This window comes from Cataglyphis hispanica, chromosome 1 (genome assembly GCF_021464435.1).
Source record: "Cataglyphis hispanica isolate Lineage 1 chromosome 1, ULB_Chis1_1.0, whole genome shotgun sequence".
Taxonomy (NCBI): Eukaryota; Metazoa; Arthropoda; class Insecta; order Hymenoptera; family Formicidae; genus Cataglyphis; species Cataglyphis hispanica.
In genome coordinates this window covers 9,960,611-9,983,749 of record NC_065954.1, presented here as the reverse complement: position 1 = coordinate 9,983,749, position 23,139 = coordinate 9,960,611, and the positions used below count along the sequence as shown (strand labels likewise).

Genomic DNA, 23,139 nt, shown 5'->3' with positions numbered 1-23,139 from the left:
TAAAGTCAACTCTCTCTTTCTGCAATACTTCTCCAGACTTTTCATCATTGTTTTTATTTCATTTCCTATTTCTGCGAGTATCGCTAAATTATCGGCGTATGCTAGAGTGTATATTTTTCTTCTTCCTATTGTCGTCCCTCCGTTCTGTTTTCCCTTCAGAAATTCTTCCACATCTGCCATAAAGACAATCGAACAGGAGTGGGTTTAGCGGGCATCCTTGTCTCAGCTCTCTTTCTGTCCAGAATCTATCTGTATGTTTATCTCCTACTTAATAATAACATTCTACTTATAGTTTCCTTGTAGATGTCTTTAATTCTGTTGATTATTCTACTGTTAATTTTATATTTTTCCATTATTTTCCATAGCTTCTTTCTATTAACTTTAACTTTAGTGGTCGAAGGCCGCCTTTAAGTCCGCAAAGAAAACATATAGTTTACCTTTCTTTCTGGATATTGCTTTCTCTGCTGCTACCTTCAGGAGATGTTATCAAAGATTTTATCTATACAGCTTCTAAAGCTTGCTTGGTAGAATCTTCAGCCTCTCGACATCTCTCTTCAGCTTTCCTTCTTATATTTTGTACGCTGTGTCCAGTAACTCCTCTGTAATTCCTGGCTTCTTTTCTGTCTCCTTTTTATAAATTGAGAATATAACTCCCTCCTTCCCCTCCTGGGATCTTCTCTTCCTCCTAGATTTTTTATAGAATTTTCTTCAGTTTATCTTTTGTTTCTTTGTCTTCATGTATCCAAACCTCGTTCATCTCTTCCTCAGCTGCCTTTCTGTTCTTCAATTTCTTAATAGCCTGTTCCAGTTTTTCTTCCGAAATTTCCTCTCCTTCATCCTCTGTTTCCGCTTTTGAATTTCTTACGTCCTGCACGACTCTTTTTTCTTCGATCTAAATGGTGTCGCCGTCAATTTTATCTTCTCCTTCCAACAGATCCATAAGTGCGTTATTTGATCGATGTCTTTGATATAGCGCACCTTTGACTTCGATGTATCTGATATTTCATATTATCTATTTCGATGATTTGTACGATCTTCTTCTTCCAGATAACTTATGACGTTTTGTTCTCTTATATCTTCTGTTTCAGTTTTATTTTCTGAGCAGTTTATTTAGCTTAGTTTTACTGATTCTGCATTCTTTGTTCCACTAGGATTTTTTTCTTATCGACCATTGTTTTATCTTTATCTGATAAAACAAGAACTTAAAAACACTCTTCTTGCACACTGAATTTCGGATTCCTTTTACCAGCTCTTTCCATTCCTCTTGCAGTTCTTCTTTCTCTTCTTTCCTTTCCTTTAATTTCTCTTGATATATTTTTCTCCTTCTTCTACCTTTGCCGTTTTCTCTGTTTTCACTTTTGCTTCCTCCTCTGATATGTCTCTTGGGATATATTTCAAGTGGCTGATGGTCTTCTGAGCTTACTCCTATCTTAAATTTTTCTACCTCCTCTCAAGATTCAGCACTGCAGATAGCGTAATCTATTACCGAACTGCCTGCTGTGCTTATAAATGTCCATTCACTTGTTTTATCTCCTTTTTTTGTTTTCGTTTAATAAGCTAAGTTTGTCTCTCATCCCCAACAGATCATAGTCCTATCTGTTTAATATACTTTTCTTCAAATTTCTTTTATTATCCTGTTCCCCATCCAACAGTATTTCACCTCTTCTTGCAGTTCTTGAATTAAAGTCGCCTTCGATTAATACTTTCTATCATCCATCGCCTTCTATATTTTCTTCTATTGCCTCTAACGTTTTTATGGTTCTTTCTCTATTATAAATTAATATTATCTTCCACTTTTCTTCCGTTATTCCTATTTCATAACTAAGTATATCTTCATCTTTTTTTATATTCTTGTGCTTTGTACCCTTCTTCACTCCGCTGACTCAAGCTGAGTCAAGTCTCCGGTTCCCCTTTCTTTCTTCTTGTCCTTAATTGCAAATTTCGCTTCCCACTGAAATTCTCTCGATAGCAAAAACACTATTTTTCTCTCCCTTTTCTTCAATCCATTTCCGTTTCTGACAAATTTACTATATTGAATTCTCTAATATAATCCCAGAATTCCATATCTTTCTTCGTTATCTCTACTATGTTCCAAAATAGTATTTTTATCATTCTTTTATTTCCTTTTTCTTTCTTATATTTCAGCTGTTATGTTGCTTCCTTTATACCTTGTCTTCGCTGCTTTAATACTCCTATTCTTCGTTTTCCCTCCTTTTAGTCCTTTCTGTCTCTGCTCTTGCACCTCTTTTAATTATATTTATATTTATTTATATTTAATTATTATATTAATTATTATTATAATATATTTAATTATATATGGGTTTTTTTTTCCTGGAGTATTAATAATAGATTCCTTTCTCTTTTGAGTAGACGGAAGAAGAAAGAGAATGGTTTGCTGAAACTGTGGAAACAACTTTGACTGAGCCATTAGATGATGAAACATGTAAAACAATAGCCATAGAAATGGTTAAAAGTCAAGCACTTGATAATTTTTTGGCCGTAAAATTTGTTAGTCTAAAGAGATATGGAGGAGAAGGAGCCGAGAGTATGATGGCCTTTTTTCATGAATTGTTTAAATTATGTGCTTATGGTAATTAAAAAAAAAAACATTCAGATAAATCAAATATAATAGCATTTAATAATATGATTGTGTGTGCATGCGTGCGTGCGTACGTGCTCGTCAGTTTAATAAGAAACAATCTTTTTTATAAGAATATTAAAAACATTTTCTTATTCTGATTCAAACACATTCTTCCTAACAAACTATCCTTTAATATCAATAGTACATATTGTACGAAAACTTAGTAAATGTTCGGATTAACCTCACGGATCGTTTTCATTTTTACATATATTGTAGAGGGTACATTTCTAACACACACTTTGAATTTTGTGGCACTCTTTTCTGGTTACAGAGATATGCGATTTTAAAGTTTCACAGTTTTAATGCTTTTTTTATTATAAAATAAGAAAAAATAAAGTTTGTTTACGTTATATTTGTGTAAAACAGATATGGAGAAAAATCTGTTTACATTTCTAGGGACGAAGTTCTTTGAGTTTTTCCATTTTTCCATGCAAAGCGGAGTTCAATGTAAATCTATATGTCTAATTTTTTGGAGCCTTCTCGCAGGGGGAGAGTGGAACATACTGTACCCACGCATATATTTTTTAATGCAAAGTGAGGATCCACATGAATTTACAACTTTCCACTTTATGCATATTTTTGCAGAAAATTATATAAGACAGCGCTTATCAATACAAAAATTTGAATTGAACCTCGATTTGTGTGTAAAACCATGGAACTTCACTTCGCATTACAAAGTATATGCGTAGAGACAGTATGTCCCTCCTCTTTCCTGCGGAGAGGGGTTTTACTATCAAAAAACTAGACATATAGGTTTACGTTGAACCTTGCTTTGCGTGAAATAGCAATTGTGATTCTGAAGCGTACTAACAGTAATACAAAGATAATTAAATGTAAACATCAAAATTCTTAGCGGAAATGTACTGACAGTGACGCAAATGTAAATAAAGAAAATATAAACACGCAAGTAAGAAAAGATAATACAAATAAATGCAAAAATTATGATACTTCAAAATTGTATATCTCTGGAACCAGAAAAGAGCGCCACAAAATTCAAAGTGCATGTTACTTAGAAATGTACCCTATACAAGGTATTCGAAAAGAATAGGATCCCTCCCCTGATCTCCAGAAGTATGCACTTTCACAGAAAATGATCCGAACAAAAGTTGTAGGTATCATGAAGGACTATCTTTTGGTAACCTTGAACTTAACCTTAAGGTCGATTGAATACGATTTGTTCGAGTCATTTCACTCAATACCACCTTCCGTTGCATATTATGTGATTATCTATCAATAATTTGACCTTCAAATGACATCTAGGAATTACTTTGATCTGATATGACAACATATCTAAACGTAAAATTTCCCGCTATTTTAAAATTCGGGATCAAAAAAGAGATTTCCATTTAAAAAATCAAAGTTGACCTTCAATTAACCCTCAATGTCAAGTTCAAGGTCATCAAAAGATAGTCCTTCATGATCCCTACAACTTTTGTTTGGGTCATTTTCCGTGAAAGTACTTCTGGGGATCAGGGGAGAGGTCCCACTTTTTTCAAATACTTGTATATAAAAAAGAAAACAATCTGTGAGGTGTAAGTTAATTCGAACATTTACCGAAGGTTTTCTTGATTGCTATATTATCATTTCAGATAATTTGGAACACGTCGTTCTTTGTGCGGCTCATCGCGGCCGTCTTAATGTATTAACTGGGCTATTAAACTTTCCATTGGAGAAATTATTTCGTAAAATACGAGGATTCTCTGAATTTCCGGATACAACCAAGTGTACTGGAGATGTGATTAGCCATCTCATAAATTCCACCAAACTCAACATAGAGGACAAAAACCTTTACGTGACCATGCTTCGAAACCCTTCGCATTTGGAAATAGTAAATCCGGTGTCAATGGGTAAAACGCGAGGAATTATGCAAGCAATTCAAGAAGCTGCGTATGATGAAAATAAAATTGAAAAATGGAGCGATAAAGTAATAAATATTCAAGTAAGATAACATATACATATACATATATATATATATATATATATATATATATATATATATATATATATAACATATCATCCTCAATTCTTGCGCCTCTTGACAAAAGCGTGATGATCTCTCAACATATATTTACGGTCCCGCAGACATATGGGACTTACAATTTAACGTCGGTTCCGAACGGCCTTAGTTTTAAAGGGGCGTTCATGGCAAGAATATTATCGGTGGTTTGCCGTTGCCTTCCGAGAGGTAGCAATCCCAAATTATTCGACTTATTTCTGGCTCTGGCTCTGATTTGAACCCGAGATCTTCGGCACAGAGAACAGACGCACAGCTCTATGCACCACGATCGCTCACATAATATATATACAGGGTGTCCTAGACCACGCCTTTTCTTTCAAAAACTAAGCATTTTAGAGAAAAACGTTTTGAACAAAAATTGTATGGTTTTAAGGGGAACATAAGATGGTGTCATTGGTTTGCCCTTGGATGGCATCGTTAAGGTCAAGTCAAGGACACCTTAATTTTTTAAATGAAAACCCTCATTTTTTATTACATATTCTTGTAGCTCATCTCGAGTGCTTTTCAAAACACTATAATAAAGTATTTTTTCATTAAGAATTTTTTGAGTTATTTTGTATCTTAGTCTGACATATTTTAGTATAAAGTGTAAAATATCTCGAAAATTATTTAGTGTTCGATAATTGTATCGTAATACTTTTATGTACAGAATAATAAGATAAATCAATTAGTTTAAAGAAAAAATAAATAATTGTTATAAAAAAATATATTGCAAATAATTGCATACCTTTTTTTAAAAACAATTATTTTCTGTACATCATTTGATTCATCTTATTATTCTGTACATAAAAATATTACGATCCAATTATGGAACACTAAATAATTTTCGAGATATTTTATATTAAAATATGTTTATATTTATATTAAAATATGACACTCTATATATACAATATAGTACCCCTGTATATACAGGGTGGCCCACGTAAAGTGTTACAAGGCAATATCTCAGAAAATACTTGTCGGATCGAAATATTGCTCATGACAAAGTTTCATGGATTCAAGGGGTCTTTCTAACTGTATAAACACCAAGTTGTTCCCGCCCCCTTTTAAGGGGGACAAATGATAAATTCATAATTTCAAATGGTACCTCCTAATGGTACAAATGGTTACATATTTGGATTTTACAAGAAAAGACAAGCAATTTTTATCTGAAACATTTTTCTGAAAAATGCTTCTATCAAAAGTTATGAACTTTTAAACTTTAAAATAGAGGGCACTCAAATTAATGAATAAAATCATAAATTAAATGAAAGACTTCATAGTTTTTCATTTTTTTCAAATTTATTAAATGTTCGAACTGTTGTCCATTATCATCTATGCAGTTATTAATTCTTTCTACAAAATTTTGTCTGACACGTACTTTTTTAAACCAAATATTTGATAATAGATGGATAGGTCGAGGAGGTCCTGTTCAATGGCCTTCTCGTTCACCTGATCTTACATTTTTGGACTATTTTTTATAGCGATATGTCAAAAAAAAAGTTATGTCTCAACCATCTATGACGATAGAAAACATAAAACAAAGAATACGTGATGTTTGCGCGAGCATAACCCCAGATATGTTGTTTAGAATTAGACAAAATTTTGTAGAAAGAATTAATAAATGCATAGAAGAAAATGGACAACAGTTCGAACATTTAATAAATTAAAAAAAAAACATGAAAAATTATGAATATTTTATTTAATTTATGATTTATTTTAATTTGAGTACCCTCTATTTTAAAGTTTAAACGTTCATAACATTTGATAAAAACATTTTTCAGAAAAATGTTTCAAATAAAAGTTGCTTGTTTTTTTCTTGTAGAATCCAAATATGTAACCATTTATAAGGAATATCATTTGATATTATAAATTTACCACTCGCTCCCCTTTTAAGGCGAACTCCGATGGGTTAGCGCCCTCATCTAAACAAACTAAATTTACCGATAATATCGTCATGTGTAGTTCCGCTATTATCGATAATATTAAATTAATTCAAACATGCATAATAGAAAACGCAATTTTTGCATTGTGTTTCATATATTCAAATGGGAATATTACAATATACTGCTTTTTACTGTTTTATCGTCTGGCATTAGATATATCCAAACATATCTAAGCGTGTGATAGTAAAATATACATGCGTATCTTTATTGCATTTGAATACAATTTGAATATTGCTTACATTATAATGTTTACTCTTCTATATATTTTTTAAGAGAAATGCCATTTGGTCATTTGTATCCATATTTTTATATATACATATTTATGTATACATATATATATATATATATATATATATATATATATATAATATTTTATATATGTATAAAATATTATATATTGTTGTATATGTAAATATTTATGTATTTGTAGTATAAATTTACAAAACATTTACAATAATGTGATATTTGCCCAAATACTTTATATATTTATCTCAATCGCGACAGAATAATGAATTTACAATATTTTGAATATTGAATTTCCAATATCTTTATTATTATAAATAAAGAATAGGCCCTTCCATTGCCTATTCTTATGAGACACAACCATATATTTTTTTGTCTCTCCAATAAAGATAATCTTCGCATTGAGATTTTTTTCTTGATATTTTTTTGCACATCATGATAAGCTTTATGAATACGATATACTTTATCATCGTGAGTAAATCGAGAGCTCAGTATTATAAACTTTTTCACCACATAAATGAATGTTTATATATTAGTAAAACATAAGTACACATAATGTGATGTTTGCCCAAATATATCCTCTCGAGCTCACGAATTGATCGCCTCTGGCATTTATTTTACACACATGCAAATAGCATTTTGTGTGAAATAACCAGTTCACGAATTGATCGCCTTTGGCATTTATTTTACACACATGCAAATCGCATCTTGTGTGAAATAACAACCAGCTCACGAATAGATTGCCTTTGGCATTTATATTACACACATGCAAATCGCATTTTGTGAAATAACAAGCTCATGAATTGATCGCCTCTGGCATTTATTTTACACATGCAAATCGCATCTTGTGTGAAATAATAACCAGCTCATGAATAGATCGCCTCTGGCATATATTTTTTAACCAAAGCGCACATGCAAAACGCATTTGGTGTGAAATATTCTTAAAACATTCAGCTCACGAATTGATCGCCTCTGGCATTTATTTTATACGCATTCAAAACGCATTGGTGTGAAAAAACAACCAGCTCACGAATCGTCTCTGGCTAACTAACTACTGTACCAGTAACTACTATTTTAAAATGCTAATATAATAAGAGAGGCAAGCTTTTTTCGTTATATTTGCATCTCATAGCATTCCCACACACTATATATTAAAAATTGTACTCAAAAACACAACTTCAACGTGTAATAACATTATAATGTTGAACACACTGTAATTTCTTGTTATGCATATGGACAAGACACATGCGACAAACTGAGATTGAGCCTGCCGCGCCTTGACACGACGCGTGCCTCTGTTTGCATGTGTGTGTGCATACAGTATTTACTGCCTGATACATACATACTTACATACTGACTGCTATAGATATCGCGTAATGATGAAAATGAAAACTAATGCACACCTTTAAAAATGTTTATCTTTTTAAATTAATATTCTATGACCGAATGAAAACATTATTTTTATATTGTTAAATTAATTTCATAAAAACAAAAACATTATTTCTATTTTACGAAAAAATTATATAAAATTAATTATTTATATGTATATTAATATGGATTATTCTGTATAAATAATAATAATTGTATTATCTTTGTATATTACACATATGTTATATACAAGGTGTCCCCAAATTTAAATTTTGCAATAGAATAATTCTGGAAATATTAAATAATAAAAATTTTTATCAATTTTTTTAGCAGTATTGTTTAAAATGTAATAGCTTTTACTTTACAACTTATGATTTATAAATTTATATGATTGCCTGTGATTCGTGCATCTAATAATTGATAACCAAGCATTTAAGGTTTCACTTACTCTATATACGATAATAATTTCCAAAATTATTCTATTGCAAAATTTAAATTTCAAAATTTTGAGGGACATCTTGTATATGTAACGGGCCGCTTCACGAGTGATTTCGCGTGCGTGGACAGCGCAATCGGGATCAGGGTTCGTGAAGAAGTTGAAACACAATTGCGAGACGTGAGTTGAGAGATACGTCGTTTATTTGCCTCTGGTAATGGTCAGCTGTTACAATGTTATATAGTATTCGCTTATAGTATTCGCATTGTTGTGACGCCGAGCTAGACGGTATTTTTGCGCGTCTCGTTAAAGGTCCCGGCTCAAGACGCGGGGCGCGTGCTTGCCGGTGCGTGCTGGCAGGCGCAAGAAGCGCGTGGCAAGGAGGGCGTGTGTTGTCAACGCGTGCTTGTAGGCGTGACGTGCGCGGTGGTGCGGGCGGCGGTGTTATTTTCCCGTATCTTCACGGGTGCCCTATGCAAGATGGTCTTCGATATCTCGCGACGCGGTACTTACAGGTATGCGCGAAAGCGCGTACAATATGATGCTAAATGGTCGGCGCGAACTGCAGGGCGGCGGCTTGCAGTTGGTGTAAGCCTCGGTGTCGGGGACGCGGCGCGTGTTCCCAGATAATGGTTCGTGGGATGCGTCGTGCGCAGAGTTCGGACGGTCGGATGTAAGGACCGTAAAGCTCAAGAATACTCGAGGAGAGCGACGAACTCGTCCACTCTCGATCTTTTACGGAGGCCTTGTGACAGGATTCGTCTCTGGAGCAGATAGTCGAGAAGTCTCAACGGAGGCTGCGAACACGTCAACCTCCGGTTTACTGTCTTTCGACGGTTTCAGAGCGGTTTCTGAATTTGTCTCGTGCAGCTCGAGCGGATTCGGTTGCCGGTCTGGTGCAGATCTGTGATCTATCAGGCTTTTTATACCCTGGCGTTTCGGAGCGGCACCCGCATCGTTTACGTCCCCCTTGGGGTGGGGGAAACGGCGTGGGGTTTTTAGCGTGGAGCGCTCGGTGTTCTTCGGCGCTGTTCAGCGGTTGGTTATTTGTTTACCGTCGGTGCTGGTTGTTATTAAAAATAGGGTGCTAAGTGCCTCTGCCTTTGCCTGGCTGGTGTTTGCCGGGCGGCAGACTTCGGACGGGCGACATGTCGGGAATGATGGGGTGATGCATTGTTACATATATAACATATAATGTATAATATACAAGGATAATATAATTATTATTAAATATACAGAATAATCCATTTTAATATACATATAAATAGTTAATTTTATATAATTTTTTCATAAAATATAAATAATGTTTTTATGTATAAAATCAATATAGCAATTATTTTATATTTAAAAAAAATTGCAAAAAAGTACCTCTGCGCATATTAGCGCAGATACACATCCGGATGATGCAGACGATGCGAGCACGTATCCGGATGATGCGGCATCGGGGATATTTTTTTATCTACAAAATATGAACATTTTATAAAAAAAAACAAACTTGAAGTTTATCAATATGAATATAAATATAATGGGTTAATGACATTTTTGCGATAAAAATGATACTAAATACGATATAAACCATATAATTTTTAATGAAATAAGTAATTAAATTATTGATTAAAAATAATCCGATTTATGTTTGGAATTATTTTAAACGCAAAAATCTCATTAATCGATTATTTTTATATTCATATTGATAAAATGCAAAATACAAGTTTCAGTTTTTATTCTATAAAAAATTTATATTTTGTAAATAAGAAAAGATTTCAAAGCTGAAAAGTCGACAAAAGAGAGCGCAAGAAAGAAGGAAGAAGCAAGCGGGATTACAAATCGAAGAGTTCTGAAGTCTCGCTCACCAGGCCCTTTATCTGTAATCTTTGATGTATATATTTAGATTTGGATGATTTATTGATTCCCCTTGGGGTTACAATTTCTTACAAATTAATCACTTACATCTATTTTATCTCTAGCTTACAACTATCTTAATCCTAACTTATCCTAACTTAACCTCTATCTATTTTTAACCTACCTACATACACACACACACACACACCGCTGCTTGCCCTACTCTAATTTGGGACCTCCGCTTCCGGCTCTTGTCATGTTTTCCTCCTTTTACCCACTTACATTCACAGATCCCATATCAGGCTTCTCTCTCTTTCTCCTTCGACTTCCTCTATCCTGATTCGATCCTGATCCGATTTCTTTCCGATCGTGATCTCGACTTTTAATCCATCTTTCTTTGACTCGCTCGACATTTGTCCGATCTTTGCCATTCCGACTTTCCGATGCTCCGATATTTCGTCCGACTCTACGATGCATGACGCCGATGATTTTCCTTTGACTCGATTTTCGATCCGACGAGATTCCATGCTTCGACTACTCGATTTTATCTCGATTCTGATGCCGATCTACGATCTTCGATCTCGCCGACGCGCCTGATCGATCTTCTGATCTTCCGATCTAATCATCTGACTTCGATCTTTGCCTTTATTCCGACGATGCCGATATCTCTGTCCAGAACCTTCATCGCCTCTACCATTGCAATTTCTTCCTTTCATCTTCTTTACACTCCTCTTCAACGACCTTCTCACGCTCTCAACCTCACTGCCTTTCTCAAGTCCTACTTTCATCTCTTCAGCACTCCTTCCTTCTATGCCCTGCGTTCCTCTATTCCATTTTCGACATCGATCGTGACATACTTCTTCCGAAGTCTCAACCTCTTCTCCATCCTCAATTTCCACCTATAATCTATCACTGTTCACTTCCAGCTTATCCAAGAACTATAACCTTCTCCCCATTATCTTAAATTTCTGTATCTCACAACCTGACCCATTACAGCAGCACCCTTCCTTAATCTATCTCTTATCTGTGCCTCCTGTCCTCCATTCCTCTGCATTACATAACTCAAATCTTTACTTCCTCTATCACCTTCCCTTTCCACCTCCAGCTTACATTCCTTTGCCTCCCTCCTCCTTTCCTAAACCTTAATATTTTCGACTTCCTTACATTTAACTCCAACCCCTTCTTTTCCAAATAGCTCTCTAACCTTTCAATCATGCTCCTCATCCCACCCTCCTCTTCCGCAATCAAAATCACATCATCCGCGTATGCCAAGGTATAAATCTTCATCCCTCCTAAATTAACCCCTCCCCTACTATCCTACCACCTACCTATCCTCCTCTACTCATAACCTCCTCCATATCCGCCGTTATCATATTGAATAGGTGAGGGATTAATGGGCACTCCTGCCTTACTCCTCTTCCAATTCAAAAACCTGTTCCCAAATCCTCTCCCCTCCTCACCCTGTTTCTAGTCTTCTTCAAAATATCCTCGCTCCTTCTGACCAGCCCTTCCCTTACCCCCCTCTCTATCATCGCTTCCACTAATTTCCTCCTATCTACCGAGTCAAACACCGCTTTCAGATCTATAAAAAATGCCACTAGTTTCCCTTTCTTCTTCCCCAGCTGTCTATTCACCAAATAGTTCAGTATAAATATATTGTCCATTGTCCCTAACCCCTTCTTGAAATCCGTCTGATTCTGCGGTACCAAACCCTTCTTCTCCACCTCCTCGCTTAGTCTACTTGCCAGCACCGAAGTATACTTTATAGAGCGTCGAAGTCAGCGACACCCCCCTATACTCTTTCACTTTCTCCCCCACCCCTTTCTTTAATATCGGCACAATCACCCCCACACTTCACACATCTATTCATCCTTCTCCCCTCCAAACTCTATTGCATATTCTCCACCTGATCTAATTCCTACCGAGATCGCATTTATTACCTGACTGGATCTTCCGATCGCCGACCATGCGATCGCTCTTTATCCTTTCTATCTATCGTTACTTCATTCTGTCGATGTTATTCTGACGATCTTCCTACCACAATGTCTTTAAGTATCGATCTCGACTTCGCCTATTAGCTATATGATCGATCTCTTCGATCGCGCGATTTGATCTCGAACGTGTATTTGATGATTCGATTTTTGACGCAAAGCATGATCTGGATCTTCTTGATTCTTTTGATTATTTAGATCCGGACTTACGTGTCCGGACGACGTGATCTCTGATCTTTCTGATCTGATCTTCGATCTGACTTTTCTGACGATTTTGATCTGGATGCTCTCGGATTTCGCGCGATGGTCTGATTTATTGATCTGTTCCGCGCACAAGGATTTGTCGCTCTGATTTATGACGGTGATCTGTTGTTCTCGATTCTCCTACTCGGCGATTTGATGATCTCGTGATCTCTTATCTCTCGACATCGAGCATTACTTCTTCCTGAGATATTGATTCATTCTTCGACTCTCTTATATATCCGAAGCCTGACGATCTTGCACGTCTGATCTCAGAACGCTTTCTGAGACTTTGTCCTGACGTGCCATCCTTTTCTCGATCCTTGTTCACGGATTTGCCGAGACCTTTATCTACTTGACAGAAATTCCTCGACCAATGCTTCTCATCGACGACGACGCTGATTTTGACGACGATGCGATATTTCGACGGATGATTTTCGAGAATCCTTCTGTTCTTGATCGCTTTCGATCTCCCGGATCAATATCCTCTCCGATATCTTTGCGCGCGATTTGCTTGATCTTGAATCTTGGATCTCTTTGACGATCTGGATCCGGATCGAACGAAGCGAGCGACACTTTACCACATCTCGACTTCTCGATGTACTTCGACTTTTATCTCTTTGCGATAACCGAATTCATCGATTCTGCAGTTCGGATCTCGATGATTCGGGATGCGTGATCCGATTTCGACGCATTATCGATTCGGAGTGCAGAGATCGGATCGAATCCGCGCAAGCGCTTTGGATCGATTTGATCGGATGCCGCCGATGAAACGATCTGACGCAGTGCGATGAAGTGACTCGAACCGCCGACGTGAAGCGATGTGATGATGATCGATGCCGATCGATCGATCGACGTGGATCTTGATTCGGAGCCGGATCACGATAATATTTCTGATAGACGTTTTTTCGGATGGATTCTAATCAAAATAGCGCGCGATTTGATGCCGGACCTGGATTTTGATTTGATTCTTTAGTGATTCTCTGATGACTATTCGATCTTGATACTGATGCCGACGCCGATGCTCGGACGCCGATGATTTTCGGAGATGCGCCGCCGATTCTGACGCTCTTTCCTGATCCTTCGACGGATCTCGATTTTGAGTTTCGGACCCTTGCGACATTCTTTACCTATTTTCCGATTCTCGACGACTGACACTCTCGATGATTTCGATCTGCGACGAACTTGTTTTTCCGATCCGATCCGGATCTTCTAGATTTGAGCTTCTGATGCCGATTTGCTTTGACAACTTTCGAGATTGGTAGCTTCTCCATTTGCGGCATGGATCTCAGTCGTCTGCGACTTCTGCGTAGACTCTCGTCACTATCCACTAACCTGCTCTACACTCTCCGCTATCTATAATCTATGGCCTAACTGTCACTGCTCCACACCTCCCTTTACACCCTTATATCCGTCTTTACATCTTGCCTCCACTTTTCCCCTTCACCTCTCCGCGCTCTCTCTCACACGCTTCCACACCAACACACTCACTCCTCTTCCACTCCTCACTTTAACTCTCTACTGCCTACAAAAATACACACGTCAAACACCTCGAAGCACATTACCTGACACCGGAAACGGAAGTCCTCATCTTTGATGTACATATCTCACCTTACTATAGAAAATAAAAATTCTATATTTTGCATTTTATATATCTGAAAATAATTGCAATGGATTAATAATTTTTGCGATTAAAATGATACTAAATATAATATAAGTCTGATTATTTTTAATAAAATAGTAATTATAATTTTAATTACATAATTGATTAAAAATTATGCGATTTATATCGTGTTTAGTATTATTTTAATCGGTAAAATATTAATTCATTGTAATTATTTTCGAATCAATAGGTGCGAAAAACAAAAATTTTACAGTAACAATATATAACGCGAGAGATTATAGATAAAGTAAGCCTTGCGGGCGAGACTTCGGAACTCTTTCATGTTAGTTATCTTTTGCTCCTTATTTGTTCTCGCTCTCTCTCTTTCTTTCTCGATAGTTCTCTTTGTTTCTTTCGCGAACCAACAGCGCACGTGCTCGGAATCAGCTGGAATATCATTATTTGGCTTGAGACCATTCATCGTTCGCACCATCCGTATACATATAATTTTTTTAACACATTCGGATACATACATTTTATGTTTATATTTATATTTAGTTATCACACGTGCACACACACACTAATATCGCATACGCGCACGCATACGCATATCTGCACACTATTATACGCATATATTCTATATATTCATATTTCATATCACTTATTATCTATCTCTACATTCAATCATGTCTTACTCTCTCTCTCTTTCTTTCTCTCTCTCTGTCTCTCTCTTTGTATCTCTTTCTCTCTCGCTCTCTCTCTCTCTTTTCTCTCTCTCTCTCTCTCTCTCTCTCTCTTTCTCCCTTTCTCTCTCTCCCTTTCTCTCTTTCTCTCTCTCTCTCTCTCTCTCTCTCTCCTTCTCTTTTTTTTCTCTGCTTGTTCTTTATTGTATTCATTGCCATTATTATATTCTTTTGTTTGTTTTATTCTTATTCTTTGTATTTTTTTCTACATGATAATAAATTAATTTATTAATCTTTATTTTATAGAGCATAAATAAAACTTTGTGTATTTTATAAATAAAAAAAGTATTATACATGTATGTGTGTTTTTGTATATACATTTGTTGTATTTAATTATAATAAAAGAAAAAAAGAAAATAACTTGTATTGTATATCTCATTTATGTTGTATAAAATAAAAATACATAAATTTATTTATTTATTTATTTACGTGTAGAAAGCTAAGAATAAAATAGAAGAATAAATGTTGAACAAATATAAAAATATAATAATAGGAATCAAAGAATAATAAATAAACAAAAGAAGAGAGAGAGAGAGAGAGAGAGAGAGAGAAAGTAGCGCAAGTAAACGTATAAGTGAATATGCGAGTAGTATGAAACGATACGTAGTACACAGCGAGTGAGAGATTAGAAAGAGACGTATGATCGAAAAAGAAAGATAGAGAAACTGCAATAATGTTAGTGTACTCTGCATACATGTATTTTGTTCTACACACATGAAAGAGACGAAGATAGTATTTTTTCGATTATGTCTGTCTTTGTCATGTAAGATTGCAGCTCTGTCTATCGCGACATCACGCAACTAATCTACTGCTTTGTTTTACTCTTGAGCCTCGATCTCACACCACACACACACACACACACACACGCACACGCACACGCACACGCACACGCACACGCACACGCACACGCACACGCACACGCACACGCACATATGCATAAAAATTTTAGATTGCATTATCTTTTTCACAAAGCTTCCAAACTCATTTCTGTAAGTTCATAGATACTATTTGATGAAATGCCGAGTTTGGTGGCTACTGATTAGGCACGTGCAGATTACAAATCTTTTATATTAAGTAAATGTTGACGGCAGAAACCGATAACATAAAAACTGTAATTTTGTAATATTTTTTCATTTTTTAAATGAAATCATATTTACCAGAATCCGTTATTATATATACTTTAATTATGGAAAATGATTTGTCGATATTTATAATAAACAAAAAGATTAAACACTTTAACTTATTATTCGCATTTTGATCGGTAAAACAGACCTTACAGTATTAACTTGACAATAGATGGCATTGCTAAAGTCAAGTCAAGGTCAACTTAAAATTTTTAAATGGAAACCCTCATTGTTTATTGCATATTCTTGTAGCATATCCCGAGAGCTTTTCACTATAATAAAATATTTTTTCATTAAAAATTTTAAAAAAATTTTTTTAAAATAATGCTTTAAATAAAATTATGGTAAAGAAGAAAATGTCTTAAAATTACGTCAGGAATACGTGTTTCTTAAAATAACGTCACCTTAGCAAAAGTTGTTCCGTATCGCCGGCCATCGGACGCTGCAATCAACTGATTGCTACACGCGATGTCAATATGACGAAGTGTGCGTGAAAGAAAGAAAGAGAGAGACAGAGAGAGAGAGAGAGAGAGAGAGAGAGAGAGAGGAAGAGGAAGAGAAAGAGGGACAGACGTTTATAACACGCACGCACGTACGCATAAACTTTTTTCTCGCTTTCTTTCTCTCTTTTACACAAACACTCATACACTCTCTCATTCAGTTACTCACTCACCTGCTCACTAATAGCGTAGCGAATCTTCATGCTACGTATTATTGTTAACTGCTGCACGGTTATTATTATAGCGACGGACCGTGGAGATTGCGCGACCATTGTTACTGCGCGAACGTTGATACGTTGCCTAGCGCTGCGAGAAACGCGACATGTAACCGTGCAAGTTGCGACGTGCGCGTGTCGTGTAATTGACGCGAGATGAGACGAATGATCTTCTAAAACCGTCGCATTGCGAATGCGGTAGAAAATGAAACGTATAATGACGTACTTAAAAAAATTAATTATTTATCATAATTAGATCTATTTCTAATTATAATAAATAATTATTATTTTAAAAAGCATGTGTTATACGTTATTACGTTTTGAAATTTTTGAAATTATTGCATTCACGATGCGAAGGTTTCAGTCAATCGCAAGATCGCAAGAATAATGTAATTAATAAATTACATTTGGGAAAATTTATTTTTATTCTGCTCAAATCAGATGTTCCAACGTTAAAATGTATTGGTCGCTCAGAAAATAGCAGATTGATAAGAAAAAAATTTAGAACAGATGCTCGAAATGTTCGCCATCCATCCTAACGCAAGCTCTCATTTCAATAAATTTTTTTTAACGTTCTTCATTATTTCTTCGTCCACATTTCAAATAGCATGCCGTAATCTTGTCTCTAGCTTTTCGATATCTTCGTGAAGCATTTTGTAAATTATTTCCTTACAATATCCCCATAAGAAGAAATCCAGAGGATTGAGATCGGAGATCTTGCGGGCCAACGTATCGGGCCCTACCGGCTCATCCAGTGTTCGGGAAAATGCTCGTTTAAATAATTTGCAACGATCCTGGCGTTGTGTGGTTCAGCACTGTTTTGTTGAAAAACAATCTCGTTTCTTTCAAATAATGGCACATCTACTAGAAAACCTGGTAGATTTTCTGTTAAAAAATCAACGTAAATTCTTCTAGTTAAAATATCTGGAAGAATAACTGGACTAAGTATTTCAGTGCCCATAATTCCATCCCACATATTAATCTTCCAACGAGTTTGAAGATTTCAAAGTCGCGTGACTCTCGGATTTTCCTCGCTCAAAAGTGCACATTAAAAATGTGCATCCTTCCTATGTGAATAGCGATTTATCGCTAAATATCACATGAGAGAAATATCTGGGATCTTGATCGATGTTTCGCAGAAAATTTTCGTAAAACGTTTGTCTTGCGAAGTAATCTGCTAGTAAATGTTGCACGCGTGTATAATGAAACGCGTGCAACTTTTCTTCTTTTAATATTCTTTGTACGGTTGTACAAGATAAATCATTTTCTCGAGCAACTACCCGAATACTCGTTCTGGATTATCCTCGAAAACACGTACGACTCTCTCCGTATTCTGTACATTTCTAACATAGCGATCTCTTCCAGTGTTGTGTTTGTTCGGGTGTCGTGTATCGCGTGTCATTACTCGAATTGCGCTATTCATTGCGAGTGGCGCGGAGGAGGTATCGATCCCCCGCGAGGATCGTATAAATTAGATGCATGATGGATACTGCAATCAATAAACGATTATCAGCGATTATCTATTGATAAGCGCAAAGAAGATATGGCAGCGTACACAAGTCAAGAATACTACGACATGCTGATGGCACTTGGCGAGTGTCACGGGCAGCAGAACCATGCTGCAATAAGATACGCCGAATTGTATCCAAATCGAAGACATCCATCGAGTCACGTTATACTTGCAGCAGGTCAAAGACTTTATGATACTGGCAATGTCCTGCCAAACAAACACGACACTGGAAGAGATCGTTATGTTAGAAATGTACGGAACACGAAGAGAGTCCTATGTGCTTTCGAGGATAATCCGGAAACGAGTATTCGGGTAGTTGTTCGAGAAAATGATTTATCTTGTACAACCATACAAAGAATAAAAGAATTAAAAGAAGAAAAGTTGCACAAGTTTCATTATACACGCCTGCAACATTTACGACCAGCAGATTACTTCGCAAGACGAATGTTTTGCGAAAATTTTCTGCGAAACATCGATCCCAGATATTCCTCTTGTGTGATATTCAGCAATGAATCGCTATTCACAGGAAGTAATTTTTAATGTGCATAATATGCATAATATGCACTTTTGGAGCGAGAAAAATCCGAGAGTCACGCGACTTCGAAATTTTCAAATTCGTTGGAAGATTAATGTGTGGGCTGAAATAATGGGCACTGAAATACTTCAGTTATTCTTCCAGATATTTTAACTCGAAGAATTTACGTTGATTTTTTAACAAAAAATCTACCAGATTTTCTAAAAAATGTGCCATTATTTGAAAGAAATGAGATTGACTTTCAACAAGACGATGCTGGGCCGCACAACGTCAGGATCGTTACAAATTATTTAAACAAGCATTTTTCCGAACGCTGGATGGGTCGGTAGGTTGAACCGATACGTTGAACCGCAAGATCTCCGGATCTCTCTCAATCCTCTGGATTTCTTCTTATGAGGATATTGTAAGGAAATAATTTACAAAACGCTTCCCGAAGATATCGAAGAGCTAGAGACAAGATTACGACATGTTATTTGAAATGTGGACAAAGAAATAATGAATAACGTTAAAAGAAATTTATTGAAACGCATGAGAGCTTGCGTTAGGATGGATGGCGGGCATTTCGAGCATCTGCTCTAAATTTTTTTTTATCAATCTGCTATTTTCTGAGCGACCAATACATTTTAACGTTGGAACATCTGATTTGAGCAAAATAAAAATAAATTTTCCCAAATGTAATTTATTAATTACATTATTCTTGCGATCTTGCGATTGACTGAAACCCTCGCATCGTGAATGCAATAATTTTGAAAACATAGTAAAGTATAATACATGCTTTTTAAAATAATAATTATTTATTATAATTAGAATTATTTATTAATAATGATAAATAATTAATTTTTTTAAGTACGTCACTATACATTTCATGTTTTCTACCGCATTCGCAATGCGAACGGTTTTAGAAGATCATTTGTCTCATCTCGCGTCAATTATATCGCCACGCGCACGTCGCAACTTGCACGGTTACATGTCGCGTTTCTCACAGCGCTAGGCAACGTAACATTGTTCGCGCAGTAACAATGGTCGCGCAGTCTCCGCGGTCCGTCGCTATAATAACCGTGCAGCAGTTAACATAATATGTAGCATGAAGATTCGCTACGCTATGAGTGAGCAGATGAGTGAGAAGGTGAGTGAGTGAGTGACTGAATGAGAAAGCGTATGAGTGTTAGTGTAAAAGAGAGAAAGAGAGCGAGAAAAATGTGTATGCGTACGTGCGTGCGTGATATCGAGCGACGCGGTAGCGTCGCGATGTCAAGTTCATAAAAAAACGCCAATTATAAAAGAAATCTGTCTGGCTTGTCAAGAATTTTGCCTATGTACAAGGACTACGGCGCTACCAAGTATCCGGAGTTTTATGTCTATAATAATTTCGATTAAAATATCTCAGGAATTAAAGCCGTAATCAAAAATCTAACTGCACTTTTATCATATAATGTGATTGCAAGTATTCGATCGCGATCAGTTTGAATAAGATTGGTGCTGTCAATCCTGAGAAATGATATTCGTATATAGCAAATGTGAAACTTTTTTTATAAGTTTCAGACTCACGTATGTATGCTCGCACGCACACACGCAAATCGAATTTGTCCATCAAGAGGCATTCATACTATTTATGTTTGATTATTCTTTTGTGTACACTCTTTTATATATGATAAATGAGAGAGAGAGAGAGAGAGAGAGAGAGAGAGAGAGAGAGAGAGGGAGGGAGAGAGGGAGAAAGGGAGAGAGGGAGGAGCGGAGGGAGGGATGGAGGAGGGAGGGAGGAGAGAGAGAGAGAGAGAGAGGGAGGGAGGATAGAGAGAGAGGGAGTGATATATATATAGAGAGAGAGAGAGTGTTTAGAATTTCTCTAATTTGCAAAGTATGTCTTACAAGATGTATAATTTGAAAGATAAGACAATTTTTTGTAAAGTCTATGTCGCATAAACACTTATACCGAAGCAAAGTATAAAAATTTAACATGCCCAGATTGCATTAAAATATACTAAAAAAAAATAAATAACACTTTTTATACCCTAAAAATTAAGCTATTTTCAAATTGTTGAAACTCGACGAAAAATCATCATACACAAAATTAAAAAAGGATTTTAAAGCTTAAAGTTTCAACTTTAACGCGCTATCGATGATTTAAAAAATTTTGTTATCTTCCTTGTTCTGTACTTTAAAAAAGAATACATTGTTTTGTTTTTTAAGATTATGTATTTTTGACACTTTGCAATTCGATAAAAAAATTTCTTTAAAAAAATTTATTTCATGTTCCATAAACTACAACATTTCTATTTTGCCTACAAAATGCTTTTTTAAACTTTTCTTTTTTTTTAACAAGTTACACGATTTTGAAGATAAACTGTATTTGTTAGAAATAATGTCGATACTCCGCCAAAAATCATCGTAGACAAAAAATGAAGAAAGCATTTTATAAAGCTTAAAATTTTAACTTTAACGCTATTGGTGATTTTTAAAAAAATTTTATCTTTTTTTCATTTTTAAGAAATACAGATTTCAAACTCGTGTAACTCGGTCAAAAAAATTTGTAGAAAAATTTAAAAAAAATCATTTTGTAGGCAAAATATTGTAGTTTATGGAACTTAAGTTGAATTTTTCGAGAGTTTTTTTATCGAGCTGCAGAGTGTCAAAAATATGTAATTTTAAAGAACAAAAAAAACAAACAATGTGTTCTTTTTTAAAGTACAAAACAAACAAGATAAAAAATATTAAAAATTACTGATAGTGCGTTTAAGTTAAAACTGCAAGCTTTAGAATGGTTTTTTAATGTTGTGTACAATGATTTTTCGTCGAGTTTCAACTTTGTTTGAAAATAGTCCAATTTTTAGGTATGAAAAATGTTCCCTATTTTTTTATTAATGTATATGGATCCAGACTTGTCCATAAAATATTCCACGTTATATGAAAATTATTGTTATGTTATATAATAAAAGTATTATTATATTAAATATTTGTATTTTATATAAAAAATTTTATAAAGTTTTATATAAAAACGTCAAAAAAGATATAATAATAATTAACTGGTCTACTAAAATTTCAATTTATTAATATATGTTTATTTATATATTATGTACATCTATTATCATTAACATACATCAAATGATATATCACATTATATATTATCAATATATTATATAATAGAAAATAATAATATACAAAATATTTAAAATTAAGATTTGCAAACTATTATAATATATTAAGAAACATTATTAAAATAATTATAAAAAGTTATAAAATGTACACATCTTAATACGATGTTATGTTGGCCAGAAAAAATTATATTAGTGGTGAAAAAGCGGAGAAGACAACAGTGATGGTCTCATTTACCGAGTTTTGAATTATATAAACTTGGACAATAGGGATTCCGTCTTCAAAAATTTTCTGCGATACGATTAAAACAGCTTGTATGTAATTCATTTCCCAACGTGCAATATTTTCAACAATTAAGAATCATTTTGATTACAGGATGAAGTCACATAAATTAAGCAGTAAGTAAACTAAAAATTTGCTTTTTACTATATGTATTACTATATTTATAGTATATATATATATATATATATATATATATATATATATATATATATATATATATACTATAAAAACCTCACAAAGGTAAAAAAAGTACGCCAAGTACATAAAAAATATTCCTTGTACACAATAGAAAGTTCTTTGCAGAAAAAATATAAATTTTTACAAATAGCAATGAGATCACAATAAAAAAACCTCACAAAGGTAAAAAAAAGTACGCCAAGTACATAAAAAATATTTCTTGTACGCAACAGAAAGTTGAAAAAATACTTATCTCTGAAAAATAACTAATAAAAAAATTTTTCTCTAAAAAATAAAAAAACTTAATGAAATCAATAATTAACTGGCCAAGTATTTACAAGTAATTCAGTTTGTAAAAATTTGTAATTTGAAATAGTAGATATCATAAAATCAATTTTTATAGAAGTGTTTTAGACAGATTTTCTCCTTAAAATTAAAACACATTTAATTTTTATTAACAGAATGATTTCCAAAATAAGTTCAATTTTGAATAGCATATCACAAATTACATTACTTTTAGAGTTTATTAAAAATGTTATAAACTATAATATCAAATCATATTATTAATGTTAAGTGCAATTAGCATTCTTATGATTTACAAAATATATTTTACAGTAGATGTATAATTTGAAAGAATTTTTGTAAACTCTA

At 34.7% G+C, this 23,139-nt stretch overlaps 1 protein-coding gene across 3 annotated transcripts in view; it reads left to right on the top strand.

Annotated features, from left to right (window-relative positions):
* LOC126849809 (2-oxoadipate dehydrogenase complex component E1) overlaps nucleotides 1-23,139 on the top strand; it is a 128,459-nt gene that overhangs the window by 7,493 nt on the left and 97,827 nt on the right. For 2 of the 3 annotated variants that reach the window (XM_050592071.1, XM_050592062.1), the window contains exons 4-5: nucleotides 2,371-2,590; nucleotides 4,231-4,580. In XM_050592071.1, coding sequence (XP_050448028.1) covers nucleotides 2,371-2,590; nucleotides 4,231-4,580 — 570 coding nt within the window. The remainder of the gene's footprint in view (nucleotides 1-2,370; nucleotides 2,591-4,230; nucleotides 4,581-23,139) is intronic. The other variant, XM_050592081.1, reaches the window with a different exon arrangement.